Here is a 21,839-nt window from a genome sequence, read left to right on the forward strand (position 1 = left end):
GGCTCCTCGTGCAGCTGACCTGTGACCTGAGGCTGGCCACCCACCTCTTCTGCTTTCACTTTCCCTGTGCATAAAGCCAGGGTGGCCCTATGTGCCCTGCACATCCTCAGACTGACTGGGGACCCGACTGGAGAGAACCACAGAAAACCACACAATAACAAAGACAGACGAGGCGTAGGCAAGGCATGACGGGCAACTACGTTTGAGGCCTGCAGAGAGAAGACAACCATGTTGACAGTCTCGACATGAACCACCACCAAAAGCGTCTCCCTTGGAATTCTGTCCCGCTGCCACAATGCTCCCCACCTTCTACATCATCACTAGGAAGTGCTCACTAGGCCGACCAGGTAAATGGAAAGAGTGGATTGCCCCGGGGCTGGGGCAGGGATTGGCTGGCAAGGAACATGTGGGAATTTTCTGGGGTGGCGGAAATGTTCTATACTATATCCTGATAAGGGTTTGCGTTAGACAGATCCATGTATTTCTAAACCTCACTAAATGGTACACAAGATTTGCACATGTCACTGTACATGTTTTTACCAAAAAAAAAGTGAACTCTAGTTAATGGTACATGTGCTATAGCATTTAGGGGTAAAATATACTGAAAACTGCAACTTACTTTAAACTGCATTAAAAAAACAAGATAGATTTGGCCAGGTGCAGTGGCTCATGCCTGTAATTCCAGCACTTTGGGAGGCCAAGGTGGGCAGATCACGAGGTCAGGAGATCAAGACCATCCTGGCTAACACGGTGAAACCCTGTCTCTACTAAAAATACAAAAAATTAGCCGGGCATGGTGGCGGGTGCCTGGAGTCCCAGCTACTAGGGAGGCTGAGGCAGGAGAATGGCGTGAACCCAGGAGGCAGAGTTTGCAGTGAGCCAAGATCGCACCACTGCACTCCAGCCCGGGTGACAGAGCAAGACTCTGTCTCAAAAAATAAAATAAATAAATAAATAAATAAGATGGATTAAACGATGGATAGGAGGCTGGATAGATACGTAATAAAGCAAATATAACAAAATGTTCATTACAGAACCTAGATGGTTTGTATGTAAGTGTTTGCTATACAATTCTTTCAACTCTTCTGCATGGTTCAGTGTTTTTATAATAAAAGTTTGAGGATGGAAATGATGGTTGATACAGAATAAGTTCCAGATGAAGTCAGAGGCATAAGGAACACCAAGGATGGTCGGGCATGGTCGCTCGTGCCTGTAATCCCAGCACTTTGGAAGGCCAAGGTGGAGGGATCACTTGAGGTCAGGAGTTCAAGACCAGCCTGGCCAACTTGGTGAAAGTACATCTCTACTAAAAATACAAAAAATTAGCCAGGAATGGTGGCAGGCACCTGTAATCCCAGTTACTCGGGAGGCTGAGACAGGAGAATCGCTTGAACCTGGGAGGTGGAGGTTGCAGCAAGCCAAGACCGTGCCACTGCACTCCAGCCTGGGCAACAGAGCGAGACTCCATCTCAAAAAAAAAAAAAGAGAGAGAGAGAAACACCAAAGGCTAAGGTAGCCTAGAAAGCTGGGACAGAAGCTGGACCTTGAGATGAGACCTCAGATGACCAAGAAGCAGAGGAAAGCCTCTCCAGGAAGGGGGCGGTGTCTAAGGCAGAGCAGCAGAGGCAGAGACCTGCACAGAGCAGGTGTGGAGACGGGAGCATCTAAGGCAGAGCCGTGCCGCGCATTCAAAATCGCAGAGTGGTTCCCACACACTTGTCTACGTCCTCCACTCAGCCAACAGGAGGAATAGGCAGTGACCTGCACAGAGCAGGTGTGGAGAGGGGAGCATCTAAGGCAGAGCTAGGACGCATATTCAAAATCACAGAGTGGTTCCCACACGCTCGTCTACGTCCTCCACTCAGCCAACAGGAGGGACAGGCATGCTCCCATCAGCCTCATTCTCAAAATGCAGCTGATAGGACCGTGCCACAAAATGTCTTTCCGTCACCAATTACTCGGTACTGAGTACCTGCTATGTGCCAGGCCCTGGAAATAGAAGAGAAAACCCAGTCACTGCCTTGGAGAGACCATACCCTGATTAGAGAAAGAGACCAATAAAGAAGCCATCACCATACACAGTGGCAAGACCTCCTGTGGCACTAAGTCAGAGCAGCCCGAGGCAGCAAAGAGGAGACCCAGGAGCCCAGGCTTAGGCAGGCTTTCCAGAAAGGGCAGCCAAGCCAGAGCCCAGAGGATAAATGCTCTGGAGCTGAGGAGGCAGGAGGGGTGGGACAAGTCAGCATGGCGTGCCCGGGGAGGAAAGGGTGTGTCCTCACATCATGGCAGATGGCAGGAGCATCCAGGAAGCCAAAATTAGCTCCTGACAGCAATGCTACTCCAGCTGAGGAGGAGAGGTGGCCATAGATGAAGCCAAGCATGGGGCAGAGGCTCGGCCACACAGGGCCACGGGGGCCACAGGGGCCACACAGGGCCACAGGGGCCAGGGCGACAGCAGCCACTCATGGATTTCTGAAGAGAGAAGCAGGTGAAGACTTTTGCTTCAGAAAGAAAGGGGGATTTTGTAATGAATAATGGGCACACGATTACCACTGAGTTTATCTGAGGGAAGGAAAAAATGTTTTCCAGTTGCTAAGTTGGGAGGGCAAGTTAAATTACAGGAGATGTGAGAAAAGTTTGCCATGTAGACTGTAATTTTCTGTTATTCAATATTAGCTTGCTTGTTCAAATATCAACCAAACTCTATAACCAATTAAGTTCAGAGTACCAGATGAAGGCTTTTATGCCAGAGAAGCACCTTCCACCTCACCCAAATTGGTCCCAAAAGGAGGGTGGATAGGAAAGCATGAAATTAAGGTAGTATCATTAAATTTCTCAAAGACTAAGAGTATACAAAGTTTTTAAAATAAGACACAAATAAACAACATTTTTAAAAGAAAAAATGATTAAAAGAACCACATTAAAGTTAAGAACTTCTGTTCATCCAAAGCCACCACTAAGAGGTAAAGGCAAACAAATCATAGTATGGGAGAGGATGGTCACGCCACGCGTCCAACAAAGAGCTCACACCAAGGGTATATATAAAGAAGTCCTCCAAGTCAGGAGAGATGGGGAAGGGGAGGGAGAAACAGAGAGAGACAGAGAGAGAGCAGACAACCAATGGGGGAAAAAAGGGCAAAGTCCTCATACAAAAGAGGATATACAAGCGGCCAGAACATTGGAAAAGTGCTCAACTTCACCGATCATCGGGGAAAAGCAATTTGAAACCCCAATGCTACACCATTATATACCTCACTCTCACACTCTCATCTCAAGAATGAATAACATGACTGCAAACACCAAGTAAAGGCAGGTGAAATGAATCTATGCCATTAGAAGTCAAACGGTGGTAGCCTTAGGCAGAGAAGTGGCTAGACATCTGATGCACAAAACTTCAATCCTCATGACAACTCTACAAAATGGTGGTGTCGGTGGCAACAGCAATAGTGGCAGTGGCGGTGGTGGTAGTGATGGTGGTAGTGGTAGCAGCAGTGATGGTGATGGTGCTTGTGAGGATGGCAGTAATGATGGTGGTGGTGGTGGTAGTGATGGTGGTGACAGGGGTGATGGTGGCAGTGGTAATGGTGGTGGTTGTAGTGGTTATGGTAGTGATGGTGATGATGGTGGCGGTTGTGTTGATGAGGTGATTGTGGTGGTGGCAATGGTGATAGTGATTATGGTGGTGTCAATGATGATGGTGATGGTGGCGATGGTGATGGTGATGGTGGTAGCAGTGATGGCAGTGGTTGTGGTGGTGGTTATGGTGGTGATGGTGCCAGTGGTGAGGGTGGTGGTTGTGTTGGTAGTGGTGGTGGTGGGGGTTCGGGTGGTGTTTGTGGTGGTGACGGTGGTGGTGGCAGTTGTGACGGTGGTTGTGGTGGTTATAGTGGTGATGGTGGTTTTGGTGGTCACAGTGGAGAGAGTGGTAGTTGTGGTGTAGTGGTAGTGAGGGTGGTGGTGATGATGGTGATCATGATGATGGTGATGGTGGCGATGGTGATAATGGTGATGGTGATGGTAGTGATGGTAGTGATGGTGGTGCTGGTGATGGCAGTGGTAGTGATGGTGATGGTGGTGGTGGTGATAGTGGTAGTGATGATGATGGTGGTGTTGATGGTGGTGGTTATAATGGTAGTGACAGTGATGGTAGTGATGGTGATAGTGGTAGAGATGGTGATGGTGGTGATGGTGGTGGTAATGGTGATGGTGGTGGTGATGGTGGTGGTGCTGGTGGCGATGGTGATGGTGGTGGTGATGGTGATGGTGATGGTGGTGATGATGGTGATGGTGGTGGTGGTGATGGTGATAGTGGTAGTGATGGTGGTGGTGATGGTGGAGTTGATGGTGGTGGTGGTGGTGATGGTGGTGGTGGTGGTGATAGTGGTGGTGATGGTGGTGGTGGTGGTGATAGTGGTAGTAATGTTGATGGTGATAGTGGAGTTGATAGTGATGGTGGTGGTGGTGGTGGTGATGGTGATAGTGGTAGTGATGGTGATGGTGGTGGTGATGGTGATAGTGGTGGTGATGGTGGTGGTGGTGATGATGGTGATAGTAATGTTGATGGTGATGGTGGAGTTGATAGTGATGGTGGTGGTGGTGGTGGTGATGGTGATAGTGGTGGTGGTGATGATGGTGATGGTGATGGTGGTGGTGATGGTGATAGTGGTAGTGATGGTGATGGTGATGGTGGTGGTGGTGGTGATAGTGGTGATGATGGTGATGGTGGAGTTGATGGTGGTGGTGGTGGTGATGGTGATAGTGGTGGTGGTGATGATGGTGATGGTGATGGTGGTGGTGATGGTGGTGGTGATGGTGATAGTGGTAGTGATGGTGATGGTGATGGTGGTGGTGATGGTGATAGTGGTAGTGATGGTGGTGGAGATGGTGGTGGTAATGGTAGTGACAGTGATGGTAGTGATGGTGATAGTGATGGTGGTGGTGATGGTGATAATGGTGATGATGGTGATGGTGGAGTTGATGGTGGTGGTGGTGGTGATGGTGGTGGTGGTGGTGATGGTGATAGTGGTGGTGGTGATGATGGTGGTGGTGATGGTGATAGTGGTAGTGATGGTGATGGTGGTGGTGACGGTGATGGTGGTGGTGATGGTGATAGTGGTAGTGATGGTGGTGGAGATGGTGGTGGTAATGGTAGTGACAGTGATGGTAGTGATGGTGATAGTGATGGTGGTGGTGATGGTGATAGTGGTGATGATGGTGATGGTGGAGTTGATGGTGATGGTGGTGGTGGTGGTGGTGATGGTGACAGTGATGGTGGAGTTGATGGTGATGGTGGTGGTGATGATGGTGATGGTGATAGTGGTAGTGGTGGTGATGGTGATGGTGATGGTGGTGATGATGGTGGTGGTGGTGATGACAGTGGTAATGGTGGTGGTGGTGATGAAAGTGGTAGTGATGGTGGTGGTGGTGATGAAAGTGGTAGTGATGGTGGTGGTGGTGATGAAAGTGGTAGTGATGGTGGTGGTGGTGATGAAAGTGGTAGTGATGGTGGTGGTGGCAGCGGTGATGCCGGTGGTTGTGGTAGCAGTAGTGGCAAGAGTGGCAGTGTATTAATTCACTTTGCATTGCTATAAAGGAATACCTGAGGCTGGCTAATTTACAGGGAGAAGAGGTTTTATTTGGGCCCACAGTTCCACATCCTGTACAAGCATGGAGCTGGCCTCTGCTTCTGGTGAGGGCCTGAGGAAGCTTCCATTCATGGCAGAGGAGGGCAAAGCGGGAGCAGGCAGTTACACAGTGAGGGGAGAGGAGAGGAGGCACCAGGCTCTTTTGAACAACCAGCACTAATGAGAACTAACAGAGTGAGAACTCATTCATTCCCATGAGACGAGCACACAGCCATTCATGAGGGATCCACCCCCATGACCCAAAACCCCCCACCAGATCCCCCTCCAACACTGGGGATGACATTTCAACATGAGAGGTGGAGAGGACACACACCTAAACCACAGCAAGTAGTAACTTGTGTGAGAACAAATCTGAGTGCTTATACGCCAAGCACTGCCTCAAGTGCTTCACACATATTATCTCATTTAATTCTCAGTTAAATCAATGAGATGTAGGTACCATTCTTAGTGTTATTTTACAGAACAGTAAGGCCAGACGGTGCCCTCCCCAGAGGTCTGGGTGCCCCGAGCTGAGATTCCAGCACCGCAGCCGGGCCACTCCTCTGAGGTCTCAGTTGCCGCTCCTGGGTACTTCCTCTCAACTTCTGGGCCACACTGGTCCAACCTCTTCACAAGCTGTGCCAGCCCAGGATAGGAGCTGCCTCCCTCCTCGCACGTCCTGTTGCTTTACATTATCTTTGCCTCTCAAACACCTTGCACCTGTCGGCCATTGTTCATAGCGATTCTTTCTGTTCTGGTGTGGCCTGTCTCCTGCCTGGTCCCGGAGTGACACAAGGAGGGACCCGGCCCCCAACAGCTGTGATCCAGCTCGGCTTGGGCTGCTATGCCACTAGTTCCCTTATCCCAGAGACAGGCCGCCCATGTTTTTATTGTTGAAAATGCAGGTGAGGCTTGCAGTGAAGCCTTTCACACACAGGTTGTGTGATCAGTGAGCTCCAACGCCTCCTTCCCCTCCCACCCCAGGCCTCCCCTCTCTTGGCCAAAGGCCTGGCACAGAAAAGGTAACCCCTCGGCATTCCTGCTGCTCCAAGCACCTGCCCAGGCCCCTCTGCCTGGCTTTCATTGTTGGGGTACTTTTGGGTGCTGTGTTGCCTACTCGGGGAACAGCTTTTCCTTAGTCCTCCCAGAGTCCCACTTCCGCTCTCACCCTCCCTCTAACCCAGACTCCACGACACCTGTGGCCGATGCTGTGTTACGGGGGGTTGAAATGATTTCCTTGTTTCACAGGGAATGGTTTTATTTTCACTGTTTCTTCATACTTTGTTGTTCGGGGGAGATTTCAAGAGAAAGAGTAGAATAAAAATGCTACTCTTCTGCCATCTTTATGCATAAACCATGCCAAATTAACAACTGCCAGCAGGTTCTGTACTGGGCCCCGGCTCCCCAGGGGATGGGACCACCTCCCTGTGATCTCCTTAGGGCTGAAGCAAAGCCTTAGATGAGTGCAAGAACCACTCCTCAGGGGCAAGGGAGCAAGATGAACACATCAGACTTGCATTTTTAATAACTATTTAGCATATAACAATTTGCCACTTATGGCCTCACTCAATAAAAACTATACTTGTTATTCCATGTTGTGTGACTAGCACTGAAAGGAAAAAGGGGGGAAAAAACCCCACGGAAAAGGGAAGGATTCAAGACAAGAAAAAATAAAATGAATGTGCACCGACAAGCTACAGGTGACTTCCTGCTCCATCCCCACTCCCTGCTCTGGGCACACCCGGCCCTCCTGAGCAAGAACACAAGGCGGGCTGCCCCACGGCTCCAGCCCCATGACCATGCACACAAATCACTGAGGACAAGCCTGGGTCGCTCCCCAGGCCAAGGCTCCTTCCAGGGCAGACACGGACCGGGAGAATGGGTTAGACAATGCGGACGCAAAGCTTCATGCTTTACGTCCTACAGACACAGATTTCTATCAAACTCAGTGGAAGAAATATGGGAATACAAGATACCCTGAAATTTTCCAGAGCGGTACAAGCCCAAATTAACCCTTTCTTACACACTCCAAACTCATTCTCTCATGACATAATTCTTTGCCTGCAAATTCTCCCAAGCTCAGCCCTGGACCTTCCCTCAAGCTGGAACTAACCAGAGGGTCTGTGGCTCTACCTCTAAGAAACTTGGTTTGTCGCATTATAATGTCATTAGCATGGGGAGGGAGCCCTCTGCCAGGAAGTAACATGTGATTAGTACATCCTCTACTGGAAACTTAACCATAACCAGTCAAACTCCCCTTGTATGCCTGGTTCATCTCACCCATACGTCAAAAGCACAAAAAACACCCCAAACTCCTGCTAACTTGCTTTCCCTTTTTCATTCTCTGTCTGGTCTCACTAGCCTACAATTTCTCTAAATGTATTAAATTACCTGGTTTTATTTCCACATATTACTCTTGATACTTTTCCCTCCTCCCATACAATATATTCCCCCTTTGATCAATGCACTCACCAGCCTCTGACACACCAGGTGTCCTGCCAAACATGACCTCCCTAGTTCACTCTTGCAATGTATGTGCTAAATACTACCTCCCCTATTTATCCAAGAGGAAATCGAGGTACAGTAGTAACAGTTCCCCAAGGACAAATAGCTAGTAAATGGTGAAGTCCAAATTTCAGCACAGGTCCCCTGACCCCAAACTACGTGAGCTGAACGCATGATGGGATGGATCCCAAACAGACTCCTTCCAGGCCTACTAATGCTTCTCTCCCGTTCATTGAAGAAATAGTTCTGCTGAGTGGCTGATGGATGTTGAGGTCTGGGAAAGGGCACTGGGGATACAGAGGTGTGTGCTCGGTCCCGCTGTCTTCTGCTGTGTGTCTTTCACGAAGAACTGGTTTCCTACTGTCATGATAGCACCAAGCTTCCCCGAGGCTCCTGCACTCAAGCTCTCAGCCTGTAAGGCCTCGCCTGACTTCTACTGACTTTATCTGAATCCACAAAGAAGTTTTTAGATTCTCTGAAAACTGAGTATTTAAACTATCGCTTTTACAAGTAAACAATACAAACATTCCCAGGGTCAAAGCTGCTTACGATACCTACCTTTAGTGGTGAGAACTTTCGAGGTGACCTCTAGTTTCTCCAATGGTTCCATTCCAATATTTTCCAATTTAATGATTAGTTGCTGACTTTCTCCATTGTAAAGCTGAACAGATACATTAGTAGATATTTCATCACCAGAAGAAGGTTGCAATGAATGTGCAGATCTAAAATAATAAGAAGAAATTTAAAGAAGAAAGAAGGAAGAAGCCAAGGCCATTTGAGAATTACTCACTTCCCAAAGAAGAATCACCATACTCATGCATTTCAGAAACAGGGGCTAGGAAATCTTGGCTTCATACATGGAGTTCACTACCCAGCTATCAGGAATGGAAAGCGAGCTGCCACATGCCTCATGCTTTCCTCATGCAGACACGTCCAGGTCTTTGTGTGTCATAAACATGAACACCCTCACTCAGCCTTCATTTCTCATGCGTATGTGAAGCATAAAAATACTTAATTACTAAGTTATGGGGTATAAAAATTACATGATGAATTCATTCAAATAAACCATGAGGCTGCTGTTCTCTCAAAATCTAAAAAATGTCATGCTTAGAAGTGCCTTGGGAAACTCCATAGATTTAAGAGGAAAATGTATACCAACCATTCCAGCTGATAACATAGAGCTGAGGCCAAAGAGGAATGAGAAGCTGTCCCACAGACCCCTTCCTACAGGTATAAACTGTGAGGAATGCCCACCAACACCTGGCATCACACGAGGGCAGCTGGGCCAGGCCCTGGGGTCAGGCAGTATCTGCGGGGCTCCATCCTCACACCAGTCAGGTGAGGCCCTGGACTACGGGACAGGCCAAGGCAGCCAAGCCAGATGAATATGCAACACAGAAGCCAGGGCCTCCCCGAGACTCCTGCACTCAAGCTCTCAGCCTGTAAGCCCTCGCCTGACTTCTACTGACTTTAACTGAATCCACAAAACTAATTGTCCTGGTTGCATCCTTCCCAACCCACAGGCTGCAAACAGTGGGTTGGGAAGGAGGTCACTGGTGATCACAGAGAAAATATATCTGGTAGCACAATGGGGACAAATGCCAGCGGATGACAAATAGAGGCATGTGACAGGTGAGGTTAAACACACACATGGCTCCCTGGAGAAGTTTGGCCACAGGACAAAGGGGCAGACAGAGGAGGTGGCCAGAGCAGGCAGGCCGACATGTTCTCCTGGGGCCTGAAGGTTTCCTGAGTAGCCCACACCTTCTTCCTGTCCCTGAAGGATTTCCACAGAGAGCCACAATTAGTCCAGCATACTTGAGCCAACATCGTGTGCTTAGTGCATCCAGAAATGGCTCATGAAGTCAACTAAGCGGACTGTGGACCACCCCACTCCAGACACTCTCCAGCAGTCTTTCCGATGCCCAGCTCCTCCTGGCCCTGCTCCCGGTCACAGCACACAGGATCAGAGTCGGAACAGCTTCCCACGCCATGGGAGCACTTGGTGTCACACACTATTGGTCCAAAGGACAGAAAAGAATGTTCCAGACTCAGACCTCTGCCATCCAAGGGAAGAAATGCTGCTTAACACAAGCCAAGCTCATGGCGCCAGGCACGTGTTTCCTGGGGGCTTCCAGATGCAGACTCTGATGGAGAAGCTTCTGCATCCAAACCAAATTTTGGTGAAATAATTGCATAATAAATCAAGGTGAGCTCCTTGGAATTTAAATATCTTTAATGTTCATGAGTCAAGAAATAAACTTCCTCTGTCAAGGAAGGAAAATTGGACTCGTGTCCTTACCATAAACGGCTTCTTTCCATCTTTTAGCAGGCAGCCTTTCTCAAGCAAAAGTTTGTACTCAATGTGGATTTGAAGAGAAGGTATCAGGAAAAACATAAAACATGGCCAAGACTCACTATTTTGTGTCTCAAACAACAGGATTTTCAAACAAAACAAAACAATGTTTGACCTGGCAGTCACAGGGCCTGGGCCTAACACAGGCCCTGACGGTCCCAGCTGCAGCGTCCCAGTTGTCGTGAACAGTGGAGCTTGGGTGGGACTCGGGCTGGCACTGAAAAGGAGCTGAGTCCTGAACAGGCCATGACACTAAAGAGATGGCAGCAGGGACCCCACTCCAGCCAAGGTCAGGCCCCCAGGGAGGGGCTGCAGAGGCTGGGCAAGGGTCAGGTCCAGTCTCCTAGGAGGAGATGCAGACCAGGAGCTTCTTGGCAGAGAGAAACTCCAATGTGGGACTATGGGCAAACTGTGGGAGGTAGAAGTAAGGTCTACGGCGACGAGACTCTCTTGTTTAAGGAGATGGCCCCTAATATGTGGTCTGCGTTAGGTTAGGCAGCCCCTGGGTCTGAGCAGCACAGGAACTGCAAGGTGAGTCACTGGTGCCTGAAGCTTGGCACGCCTGTGTCCCCCGAGCACTCTGTGGACTCAGCTGCCCTTTCTGTAGCTCTGCCCTCCCCACTCCTGCACTGGACCAAAAGTTTTTTCAAGACAGGGACAATTTTTTTTTTTTAAGATAGTCTCGCTCTGTTGCTCAGGCTGGAGCACAGTGGCACAATCTCCACTCACTGCAACCTCCGCCTCCTGGGTTCAAGCGATTCTCCTGCCTCAGCCTCCCGAGTAGCTGGGATTACAGGCTCATGCCACCATGCCCAGCTAATTTTTTTGTATTTTTAGTAGAGATGGGATTTGGCCATGTTGGCCAGGCTGGTCTCGAACTCCTGACCTCAGGTGATCCGCCTGCCTTGGCCTCCCAAAGTGCTAGGATTACAGGAGTGAGCCACCGCACCCGGCCGTGACAATATTTTTATCTTGCATTATCAGCTCCTACCCAGCCAGGTACCTGGCACATAACAGGTACTCACTAAGTATGTATTGAACAAATTAACAAGCATCTCAAACTTGAACCACTGTGCAACACAGAAAAGCACCCTAGCAGTAGTCAAGATGGGCCTGGGACAGAGTGGCCTGCTAACACACTTCACAGCTGCCTCCTGCTGAGCCTCACCCTGTGCAGGGTGTCTCTGCATGGCTGCCTGGCCACGGAGAAGGCGGGACAATGCAATTCCACAGGAGATGCCATCAGGCCACCTGCTCCTGACCTCTGCCCTCATCACTGTCAGTGCTCAAGGCACCACTCCCGCCAGGCTCCATCCGGGCACCTCTGACTCCCATCCTGGAATGCTCTCTGCTGCGTCCCACTGGCTGCCTACCAGCTCTGCTCCTCTGCGTGTCTCCTCGGCAGAGGCCTTTCCTGAAGAGCTCCCTGCAAAGCAGGCCTTGCCATCTGACGCTGCTTCACAAAGTGACCTGCCTTCTGTCTCTGAAGGCCTGCCTCTTCTGGACATCTCATCTCATCTCATCTGACCCGCTGTGTTTTCATCACAGTGCTGAATTCTCCTGCACCATGGTCTGTATTTATTGGGTTGGTTGACTTGTTGTTCCCTCTTCTTTGCATTTTCTTCCATGCTTGATTATCTGACCAGTTGTTGTGGATCTTGTAAGGCCCAGTTGAATACCACTTCTTCTATGAAGGCTTCCCGAACCCCAAAGATACGGTCAACCTCTACTTTGTTTTTATATTACAGAGCCAGTTAGCAAATTTGACTCTAGTTAGTCTGAGTACCTCCTTCCAGACATACAAGGGGAGTGGCCTAGGTCGAGGGCATTTTTTATTCATTGAATCTTTTATTAATTGCTAGTCCTATAGCACAGGGCCTAAAGCACATGGTAGGTGTCGATAAATGTTTGTGAGTAAATTTAATGAATCAGTCACTGGAATGTTCATATTAGATAAATAACAATCAAAACTCAAAGAATAGTCACATTTTATTTCAGGAAGCCACCTTAGAAAAATATATACATTATACACAATTTTTTAAAATAAGAAATAAAAAGCAAACATTTTAACTCCGAATCAGTTCCACTGGACCCTCCTCCTCCAGCCCCTGGTCCTCATCAGGACCATGCTGGGATCCACATTCCTCCCCAGGGCCCAGGCTCGGTGTCGTGGTGGCCGCCCACAGCAGCACATCTTGTTGAGAGGTAGCAGGTACCAGAGCATGCATGCACCCCCATCACAGTGCATCCACAGGACAATAAAAATGGGGGGTCAGAGGCATTATATTTGGAAACTATTCTAAACACAGGAGAAAAATGTGGGGTGGGCAAAGAGAAGCAGCTAGAGGACCTGCTTTCTTCACTGCCTTTTACAGCTGGCAGGGACCTTCGGGGAAGCCTTATTAGCAGGACAAATGACAAAGTTAAAGTAACCCTTCTCAAGTTATTTTTCCTTTTTGGTAACAGCTGCCCTTAGCGTTTCTTGGCCTTCAGCCACCCCCCGCCCTTTTGCTGAAGCGCTGGCTGGGGCTCGCTAAGCTGAAGCTGGAGCCATAATCTCCTTTACGAGCTCTCTCAGTGCTCACCTCCAGCTTTTGTTGGGCGGCTGGTGCCCTGCACAGGCCTGTGAGCGCATGCCGTCAAACTGTAGCTGAAGCTAGTGTCCTTCCTAGCCTAGCGCCCACTGGGTGCCACAGTTCTACTGACAGCAGTGGCAGAATTCAGCAGCCAAAGCCAGAGCTGGGAGTCTGCGCATCTGGCTGTTCAAGCTAATGTGCCTGGAAGTGTCCAGGCCTGGGAAGTCCTGGTGGCAGGCTCAGCGGAAATCATGTGTCCATTCAACACTGAAGCCCTGCCAAAATTCATCTTTCTAAACAGCATATGCAGGTATAAAATCCACCTAGCTTAAATATGCAATGCAATCATTTTTGGTAAATTTACAAATAACTGATACCCAGTGTTTTTTTCTTTTGTTTTGTTTTGTTTTGTTTTTATTTTGAGACAAAGTCTCGCCCTTTGTCCCCCAGGCTGGAGTGTAATGGCGCAATCTCGGCTCACTGCAACCTCCGCCTCCCAGGTTCAAGTGATTCTCCTGCCTCAGCCTCCCAAGTAGCTGGGATTACAGGCTCCTGCCACCACACCCAGCTAATTTTTGTGTATTTTTTTTAGTAGAGACAGGGTTTCATCATGTTGGCCAGGCTGGTCTCGAACTCCTGACCTCAGGTGATCCGCCCGCCTCGGCCTCCCAAAATGCTAGGATTACAGGCGTGAGCCACTGCGCCCGGTCTGATACCCAGTTTTAAAACACTTGCAGCACCCCAAAGAGATACCGCAGGAGCACTTCCAATCAGTGTAGTCCCCACACCACTGGCAGCCTCAGGCAGCCGCTGAGCTGTGTCCTGCCGCTAGAAACCTGCTTTCCAGATGTTTCACATCAGAGAACGCACACTCTATGCCTCTCGCATCTGGCTTCTTGCACTCAGCAGCTCGCCTCTGAGGCTGGTCTGCACTGGGGCATGTGTCCCTTCGTCCCTTCATTGCGGAGTGGTGTTCCGCTGCAGGGACACACTGCATTCTGCTGACCCATTCACCAGCTGACGGCCATCTGGGCCCTTTCCAGTTTTCTGACTGTGAACGATGCTGCTATGAATACTCGTGCGCAGGTTTCTATGTCGACATATGTGTTCCGTTGTCTTGAGCAGGCACCTAGGAGTGGAATTGTTGGGTCATATGGTAAACTTATGTGTAACTTCTGAAGAAACTGCCAATGTGTTTTCAAAAGGGATGTCCCATCAGCATCCCTATCGGCCTCGCACGAGGCATCCAGCTTCTCCGAAACCTTGTAGCCCTGCTATCGTGAGCCCCGTGAGCGGGTGTGAACTGGAGCCTCACGTGGTGCCAGTTCAGAGACTAATGATGTCGACCATCCTTCCAGGTTGCTTACGAGCTATTTGCATATCTTGTGGTGAAACAGGTACTCAAATCTCTTGTCCATTTTTTAAATTAGGTTGTTTTGCCTTATTTTTATTAAGTTTTAAGAGTTCTTAATGTGAATATAAGCTCTTTATCAGATATTTAATATGCAAATATTTTCTTCCAGTCTGTAACTTTCATTCTTTTAGTGGTGTCTTTGGAAGCGAAAGTTTTTAATTTTGATGAAGTCCAATCTGTCAACGTTTTATTCCAGGGATCCTGCTTTTGGTGTCACATCAAAGAACTCTGCCCAATTCAAGGTCATGATAATTTTCTTTTATTTTCTTCTAAAAGTTATATATTTTCAGCTTTTATACTCAGGTCTATGATCCCTTTTGAGTAAATGTTGTCTGTGTTTCATTTTATTCCCCGATTATACGTCAGTGTCTCCACCTCTCCTTCCTCTGTCGAAGACCGCCCTGCCTGGCCTTGCACCCGGCCAGTTCCTCCTCCCTCCCATCAAGCTTGGTGTCGCCTCCTGGAAGAACTCTTCCCTGAGACTGTGACCTCCCCCAGCACGTGGGACCTCCCCCATCACAGTCCTGACGACAGTGCACTGTGATTATTCGGCGACTTGTCAATTTCCCCACTTGACAGAACTTCCCGTGAGGACAGAAACCAGGACTGTCATGATCAGTGCTACAGCCCTAGCACCCAGCACAGCAACTGGCAAATGAAAGGGTCTATTGAACACACGAATGGGCTTTAAAAACATTTCAGAAAATCCCAAGACATATTTTATAAAAATGGCCAAAAGGATATCCATTAAGTGTTATTCATAAGTGCAAAAATTAAGAACAGGCTGGATGTGGTAGCTTGTGTGTGTAATCCCAGCACTTTGGGAGGCCGAGGCGGGCAGATCACTTGAGGTCAGGAGTTTGAGACCAGCCTGGCCAATATGGCAAAACCCCGTCTCTACTAAAAACACAAAAATTAGCTGGGCATGGTGGCGGGTACTTGTAATCCCAGCTACTCGGGAGGCTGAGGCAGGAGAATTGCTCGAACCCGGGAGGTGGAGGTTGCAGTGAGCCAAGATTGTGCCACTGCACTCCAGCCTGGGCGACAGAGCCAGACTCCACCTCAAAAAAAAAGACTGTGCCACGGCACTCCAGCCTGGGCAACAGAGCAAGACTCTGTCAAAAAAAAAAAATTGAGAACATCCCAAATTCCAATAGCAAGGAAATTAATGGGTATGTAATTTTGAGATATCTTTATGATGTGCTTTGTTGAAGCAATTAAAATTGAATTTTCTCAAGAATTTGTAAAGGCATGAAGAAAAGCTTACGTTACATGGTTATGCAAAAAGTAATCTATAATACTATATATGATGTCATGTAATCTCAACTGTTCAAATACATATTTTTAAATAAGATGGATAAAACACTGGAAGGAAATATCACAACAAATCATTTATAGTAATTGCTTCTGGGACTCCTGAGATTGCTTTTTCTTTCTTATTTTTATGTTTTCCTGCAATGCTAAAAAACAAATAAACAAGATCAAAACTATTTCTTAGAAGATAAGAGTTGGCTGAGCACGGTGGCTCACACCTGTAATCCCAGCACTTTGGGAGGCCAAGATGGGTGGATTGTTTGAACCCAGGAGTTTGAGACCAGCCTGGGCAACATGGCGAAACCCCACCTCTACAAAAAATACAAAAATTAGCCAGGCATAGTGGTGCAAACCTGTAGTCCCAGCTACTCAGGAGGCTGAGGTGGGAGGATCGCTTGAACCTGGGAGGTGGAGGTGGAGGTTGCAGTGAGCCGAGATCGCAATACTGTACTCCAGCCTGGGTGAAAGAGTGGGACCCTGTCTCAAAAAATTAATTAATTAATTAAAATATAATATAATATAAAAGTTTAATTAAAATTCCCTTTTTTTTTTTTGAGATGGAGTCTCACTTTGCCACCCATGCTGGAGTGCAGTGGTGCGATCTCGGCTCACTGCAAGCTCCGCCTCCTGGGTTCACACCATTCTCCTGCCTCAGCCTCCCGAGTAGCTGGGACTACAGGCGCCCGCCACCACGCCTGGCTAATTTTTTTTTTTCTTTTTAGTAGAGACGGGGTTTCGCTGTGTTAGCCAAGATGGTCTCGATATCCTGACCTCGTGATCCACCTGCCTCAGGCTTCAAAGTGCTGGGATTACAGATGTGAGCCACCACGCTGGGCCAAAATTCCCTATATTTTTAAGGGAATTCCTAAATTCCCTAATTTTGATTTTCAAAAGAATTATGATTCCATAGGCTAATTTCACATTCTGTTCTGATCATGGTAAGAAAGATTTCAACTTTGTTCTAATTCGTTTTCAGCAAAGCATATTGATGTTGCTTATCTTAAAGAAATCCTTCACCTATATTCTGGTCACAAGAATTACAGGCTCTTTGTGCCATTAAAAAAAAAAATGTAGGACCAAAAATGATGCCTCAGAGCCACTCTGGTCTGTGACCCTCGTGCACACTACCTGGGCAGAGAGGTGCTGATCTGCAGTCTTGGCAACGCGGGAATGACTTCGACTGTGGAGCCACTGGTTTTTATTCCTGGCAGGTTATCCAGCAAACAGTCACTGAACACACCGAAGACTGTAGTATGGTAACCTGGAACAGAAAATGAACATCTTCACTCCACTGGCAAGGCTTTGGGTCTCACGCCCATGGCTGAAGCAGTGCAAAGAGTACGGGGCTCCTCTTCAGAAGACCTGAGTTCCGAAGCTGCCCAGGGCCCGCCAGCGCTCACCCACACTCCCACCCTCAACCCCACGACCCTCACTGTCCTTGTACGTGATGGGGAGGATAACAGCATCTGCATTCCTGTTTCACAAGGCTGGCTGGGCCCAAATGAAAGACTATATGCGAAGGTCCTTGTAAACTATAAATGTCTACTTAATAATCAGTATCTCATCCCTTTACTCATTTGCTTTTCAGATTTATCCATCTCTAAAACGAGAATGTTAATATTCTTTCCCAGGACATAATGTGACTTAATGAGTATGTGAAAAATGCTTCAAAGCCTTCTGTTGAGAGACGAAAGTTCACACACGAGCCAATTGTTATTGTAGCTGCTGCTGATATGGCAGATGTGCTGTATGTGTATAAGCACCATAATTTAAGATTAGCAAATTTCCCATGTTAAAAAAAAAGTCCACTGGTTAGATAAGCACTTGAAATTGTTTAAGCAAAGCTTTAAAATGGCTTTTGAAATTTCGCAAGATAATTATTATAAACAACATTCACTCTGTAACAAAATTAAACAATACCCCATGGCTAGATGCCTAGGGTGACAACTTTTCTGCATTCATATCAAACTACTCCATACTAAAAGGAGAGGCAGGCACTCCCTCGAGGGCAAATCAGGGACCTTACACAGCCTCAATCAGCCCCGTGCTCACCTCTTGCCAGCTTGAAGCTGCCCTATCAACGTAACCCCCATTCAAAGCAGCCACGCTTCCTCTAAAGTATACCTCTTCAAAAACGTCTTTAACTGGCAAACATTCTCCTCCCCAAAACCACATCTGGCACTAATGTCCTTTCTATAAAACCTGGTATGATGTGGTTTTGTCCGCTAAGCAGCCATTATTTTGCAATTCTTAATTTAAATCAGTCATTTTCCTTTTCTTACTGTTGCTTAAAATAACTGCCATATAAACTCTAAACTCTGTTGACAAATAGCGCATTACAATGTCTGATAATACAAGGTCAGTCCTTTTGACTTCGTTCCCAAAGCGGGCCAAAAATGAACACTCACTAGTCTGGACCCAGGATAAACAACTAAGAACTGTGTGACTAAGGCTCTGACTCCTCATCTGTGAACATACTAGTTATGGGTTATGTGTTATTCTGAATCAAGCCCTTCACTCCTCGCTGCTCCTCTCTCATCTATTCCTATCTCCTATGCTCCACTGCCAGGCCACAGCTATGGTCCTACCTCTGTCCCTTTCTCCCTGGGTCATCGCTGAAGCTTGATCACTGGTGTCCCTGCCTCCAGTCCTTCCCATCTCAACAGGGATCCTGGATCCTGAGGGATGGCTCTGAACTGCCCACCTGACCACATCTCTCTTCAAATAACGCAGCAGCCCCACTGCCCTCCGGAGAAAGCTGGCATCCTTCGGCACAGTGTGTAAGACCCCCAGGTCGGCCCTCTGCCTTCCTTCCAGTCTGTCTCATCCCTGCCACCCTGTCCTGGACCACCTACTCTGACCACCCCCAGGTCCCCCAAATGTACCACGTTCTCTCTTACCACCACGTTGTTCTTTCTGCCTGGAACTCTCTTTCTGCCCCCTGTGGACTCCCCCCACGGCCCACCCCCATTCATTTGAATAGTTCCTAGTTAGCCTTCAAGCCTCAGGGTCACTGACCAACCCACTCTCCCCGCTGGGTCCATGCCCAGAGTCATTCGCTCCCACGGCCACTCCACTCCGTCTCCCCACTTGGGGCAGCACACCCTCACCTACAATTACACCTGCCTCACTCACTCGTAGGGAGTGCTCTTCCAGCCAACAAACACACACTGAAGACCTACTGTGTGCCAGGCTCCACACTAGGCATGGAGCTGCAGCTGAGCGAGACACACGAGGCCAGCAAGGAATCCATCGCCCAGAGTCAGGAAGGAGACCACCGCACAGGGGCCTAGACCAGCGAGCTCACGCCGAGGAAGGCTCCCAGAGGAAGGGAAGCCTGTGCTGAGGACTGAGGGAAGCCCAGGAGCCGGCGAGGGTGATAAGCACTCGATGGGGCACAGGCAAAGCCTCGGAAAACCTGGAAAGCTGCCAGATCTAAAGAGTCTTCGGAGACCGAAGTAGGAGGGGAGAGGCAGAGAGGAGGTTGCGGAGGCCAGCAGGAGCCGGACCACACCGGGCTCCAGAGCAACACTTAAGGACTGGGCCTTGATAACAAGGGCCTGGCGACAGCTGTGAGGCTCCCAGTTGAGAGATGTCAGGAGCATATTCACACTAGGAAGATTGCCAGGCCACAGATGGGAGGTGGGTCTGTTAGCAAGCAAGACCAGGGCAAAAACACCAGTCCCAATGCTCTTGTGACAAACCCTAGAAGAGTTATGATCTGCAAGACAGGAGGCAGTGGAGGTGGAGAGAAGTAGCGGTTCTCAGGAAGCACTGAGGGAGGGGAGGTGGGGGTGCTGTGACAGACAGCGAGGGTCAAGGATGACCCCCAAGAACCCATCAGGGCAAATAGCTGATGGGAATGCCTGCACTGAGATGGAGGCTTGACGGGGGCAGGCGCAGTTTTGGGGAGGCGAGGTAGGGAGTTCTGATTTGCAGGTATTATATACGAGGCGCCCAGGAGCCAGCTGGGAAGGGCTGGAGGTGCAGGCTGGGAAGAAGTCCAGCCCTGGAAATCATCTGCACATTGGAGGAAATGGAAGACAGGAAGCAAGGGCATTGGTGGGATCACCTAAGGTAGCCTGCGGAAGAGGAAGAGTTAACAGGGCCAGGGAACACAGGGCGAGGGGTGGGGAAGGAAAGAAGTGGGGTGTGAGGAAGGCCTGACTGAGGGGTGGGCTGCAGAAGACGAGAGAGACCCAAACAGAAGGGCCAGAAAGGCAGTAAAACATCCGGAGGGGCAGGCTCACAGCAGCTAGAGCAGAGAGGTGGTAAAGTATCCAGAGGGCAGGCTCACAGCAGCCAGAGGAGAGGGCATGCCTAGTGGAGGGTCGGCCAGGGACTCAAAGGGCACTGAGGAGCGAATTTAGACACAAAACTGAAAAGTAGGCCCTGGATTTAGCCCAAAAAATACTGCTTGTGACAGGAGTTTTGGAGAAGTGAAAAGGGCTGAGTCCAGGATGTAGAGGGTTAAAGGCCCTCTGCAGAGGGGAGATTCAATGTGTGTAGACACCCTCTGAGGAGTTCCAGCAAGAAGGAGCAGGAGGAAGGCTCACTGGAGGAAGACGGCAGAAAGGAGACGAAGTAGAGGGAGGAGGGGCGTGGGCAGTGGGGTCAGAGCACAGGAAGGACCCCTCCCACCACCACACATCCCACATCCCACGAACAGATTTTTTTCATGCTTCCCAAAGAGACATGTTCTTCATTATCTCCTAACTGGTTAGGACTGGCATGAGGGGCGATCAGCTCTGGACCTCATGGAGGCCATGCAAGGGTTCAGCAGACCCTCCTGAGCAGCAACCATGAAGGGACTCTCCTTACCGTTCACAGTAATCGTTCCAGTCGTCTGCGGGACCCCGACGAGTGTCACTGGGTACAGACCAGATTCAGCCGGAAGAGAAAGCGCCGCAGGGAGAGACTCGAACTCCACTCCGCTGGTGAGCAGCCCCTAAACAAAGCGACGCAGCATCGTAAGCCCAAAGCAAACCTACTGTGCGTGCTCAGTTCCAAATGCGCCTTAAGACATTGCCTATGGCACATCCAGAACTGCTGGAATAAAATGACCAACGGTCTTCACAGAAACCCACAGAGAACCTTGGAGACAGTGTACAGTGGAACACAAAACCACCTAAACACGGTAAGCACTGCAGGTGCTCAGGCGATACACCACGGATCCACTTGATTTCAGCCCTGTTTGCTGTCTGTTTGATATTTATCATTTTACCAAATGGGAATGTGAACACAAAGAGAAAATATTTTATTTATAAACAAAAATAAATAAAAACATGGCTGGGCATGGTGGCGCACACCTGTAATCCCAACACTTTGGGAGGCCAAGGTGGAAAGAACACTTGAGCCCAGGAGACCAAGACCAACCTGGGCAACACGGTAAGACCCCATCTCTACAAAAAAAATTTAAAATTAGTCAGGGAAGGTGGCACGCACCTGTGGTCCCAGCTACTTGGGAGACTGAGGTGGGATGATCACCCGAGCCCAGGAGGCTGAGGCTGCAATGATCACACCACTGCGCTCCAACGTGGGGGACAGAGTGAGACCCTATCTCAATCAATCAATCAATAAAATGTGGAACTATACCACCAGTTAATATCCCTGCCACACATCTGTGAGTTATCAACTTATTTCGGTATGTACTAAGCTTGCTAGTACAGGCACTAAGCTTGCTAGTGAGCAAAACAGGCAGATTCCCTGGCCTCAAGATGGTAGCCCATGATTGGAAGCAGTGCAGGTATGTCGGCCCTCAGGACTTCCCAGCATTGTAACAGAGGTCCTACTCAGGGCACTAAAGCAAGAAAAAGGAAGAAAAGGCATACAGGCAATTACTCACAGAAAACAAAACCAGGGTCATAGAAAACACTATGGAATCTACAATGAAACTTGAACTTTCGAGTACATTTAGCAAAGTGACAGAGTCAGAAAAAAAAAAGCATTATTTCTATAGTTTAGCAATAAGCAATTGGGGAAAATATCATTAACAAGCGATCAAAACCATCAACTATATTAGAATAAACCTAACAAATGACAGGCAAGGT

General features: G+C 48.7%; 1 protein-coding gene across 8 annotated transcripts in view; it reads right to left on the reverse strand.

Moving 5' to 3' along the window:
• Nucleotides 1-21,839, reverse strand: part of TRAPPC9 (trafficking protein particle complex subunit 9) — a 733,440-nt gene that overhangs the window by 543,768 nt on the left and 167,833 nt on the right. For all 8 annotated transcript variants that reach the window (XM_054499826.2, XM_054499824.2, XM_063669112.1 and 5 more), the window contains 3 exons: nt 20,611-20,737; nt 16,918-17,050; nt 8,688-8,851 (listed from right to left, as the gene is read on the reverse strand). In XM_054499826.2, coding sequence (XP_054355801.2) covers nt 8,688-8,851; nt 16,918-17,050; nt 20,611-20,737 — 424 coding nt within the window. The remainder of the gene's footprint in view (nt 1-8,687; nt 8,852-16,917; nt 17,051-20,610; nt 20,738-21,839) is intronic.

The sequence above is a fragment of the Pongo pygmaeus genome, chromosome 7, assembly GCF_028885625.2.
Source record: "Pongo pygmaeus isolate AG05252 chromosome 7, NHGRI_mPonPyg2-v2.0_pri, whole genome shotgun sequence".
In the NCBI taxonomy this organism is placed as follows: Eukaryota; Metazoa; Chordata; class Mammalia; order Primates; family Hominidae; genus Pongo; species Pongo pygmaeus.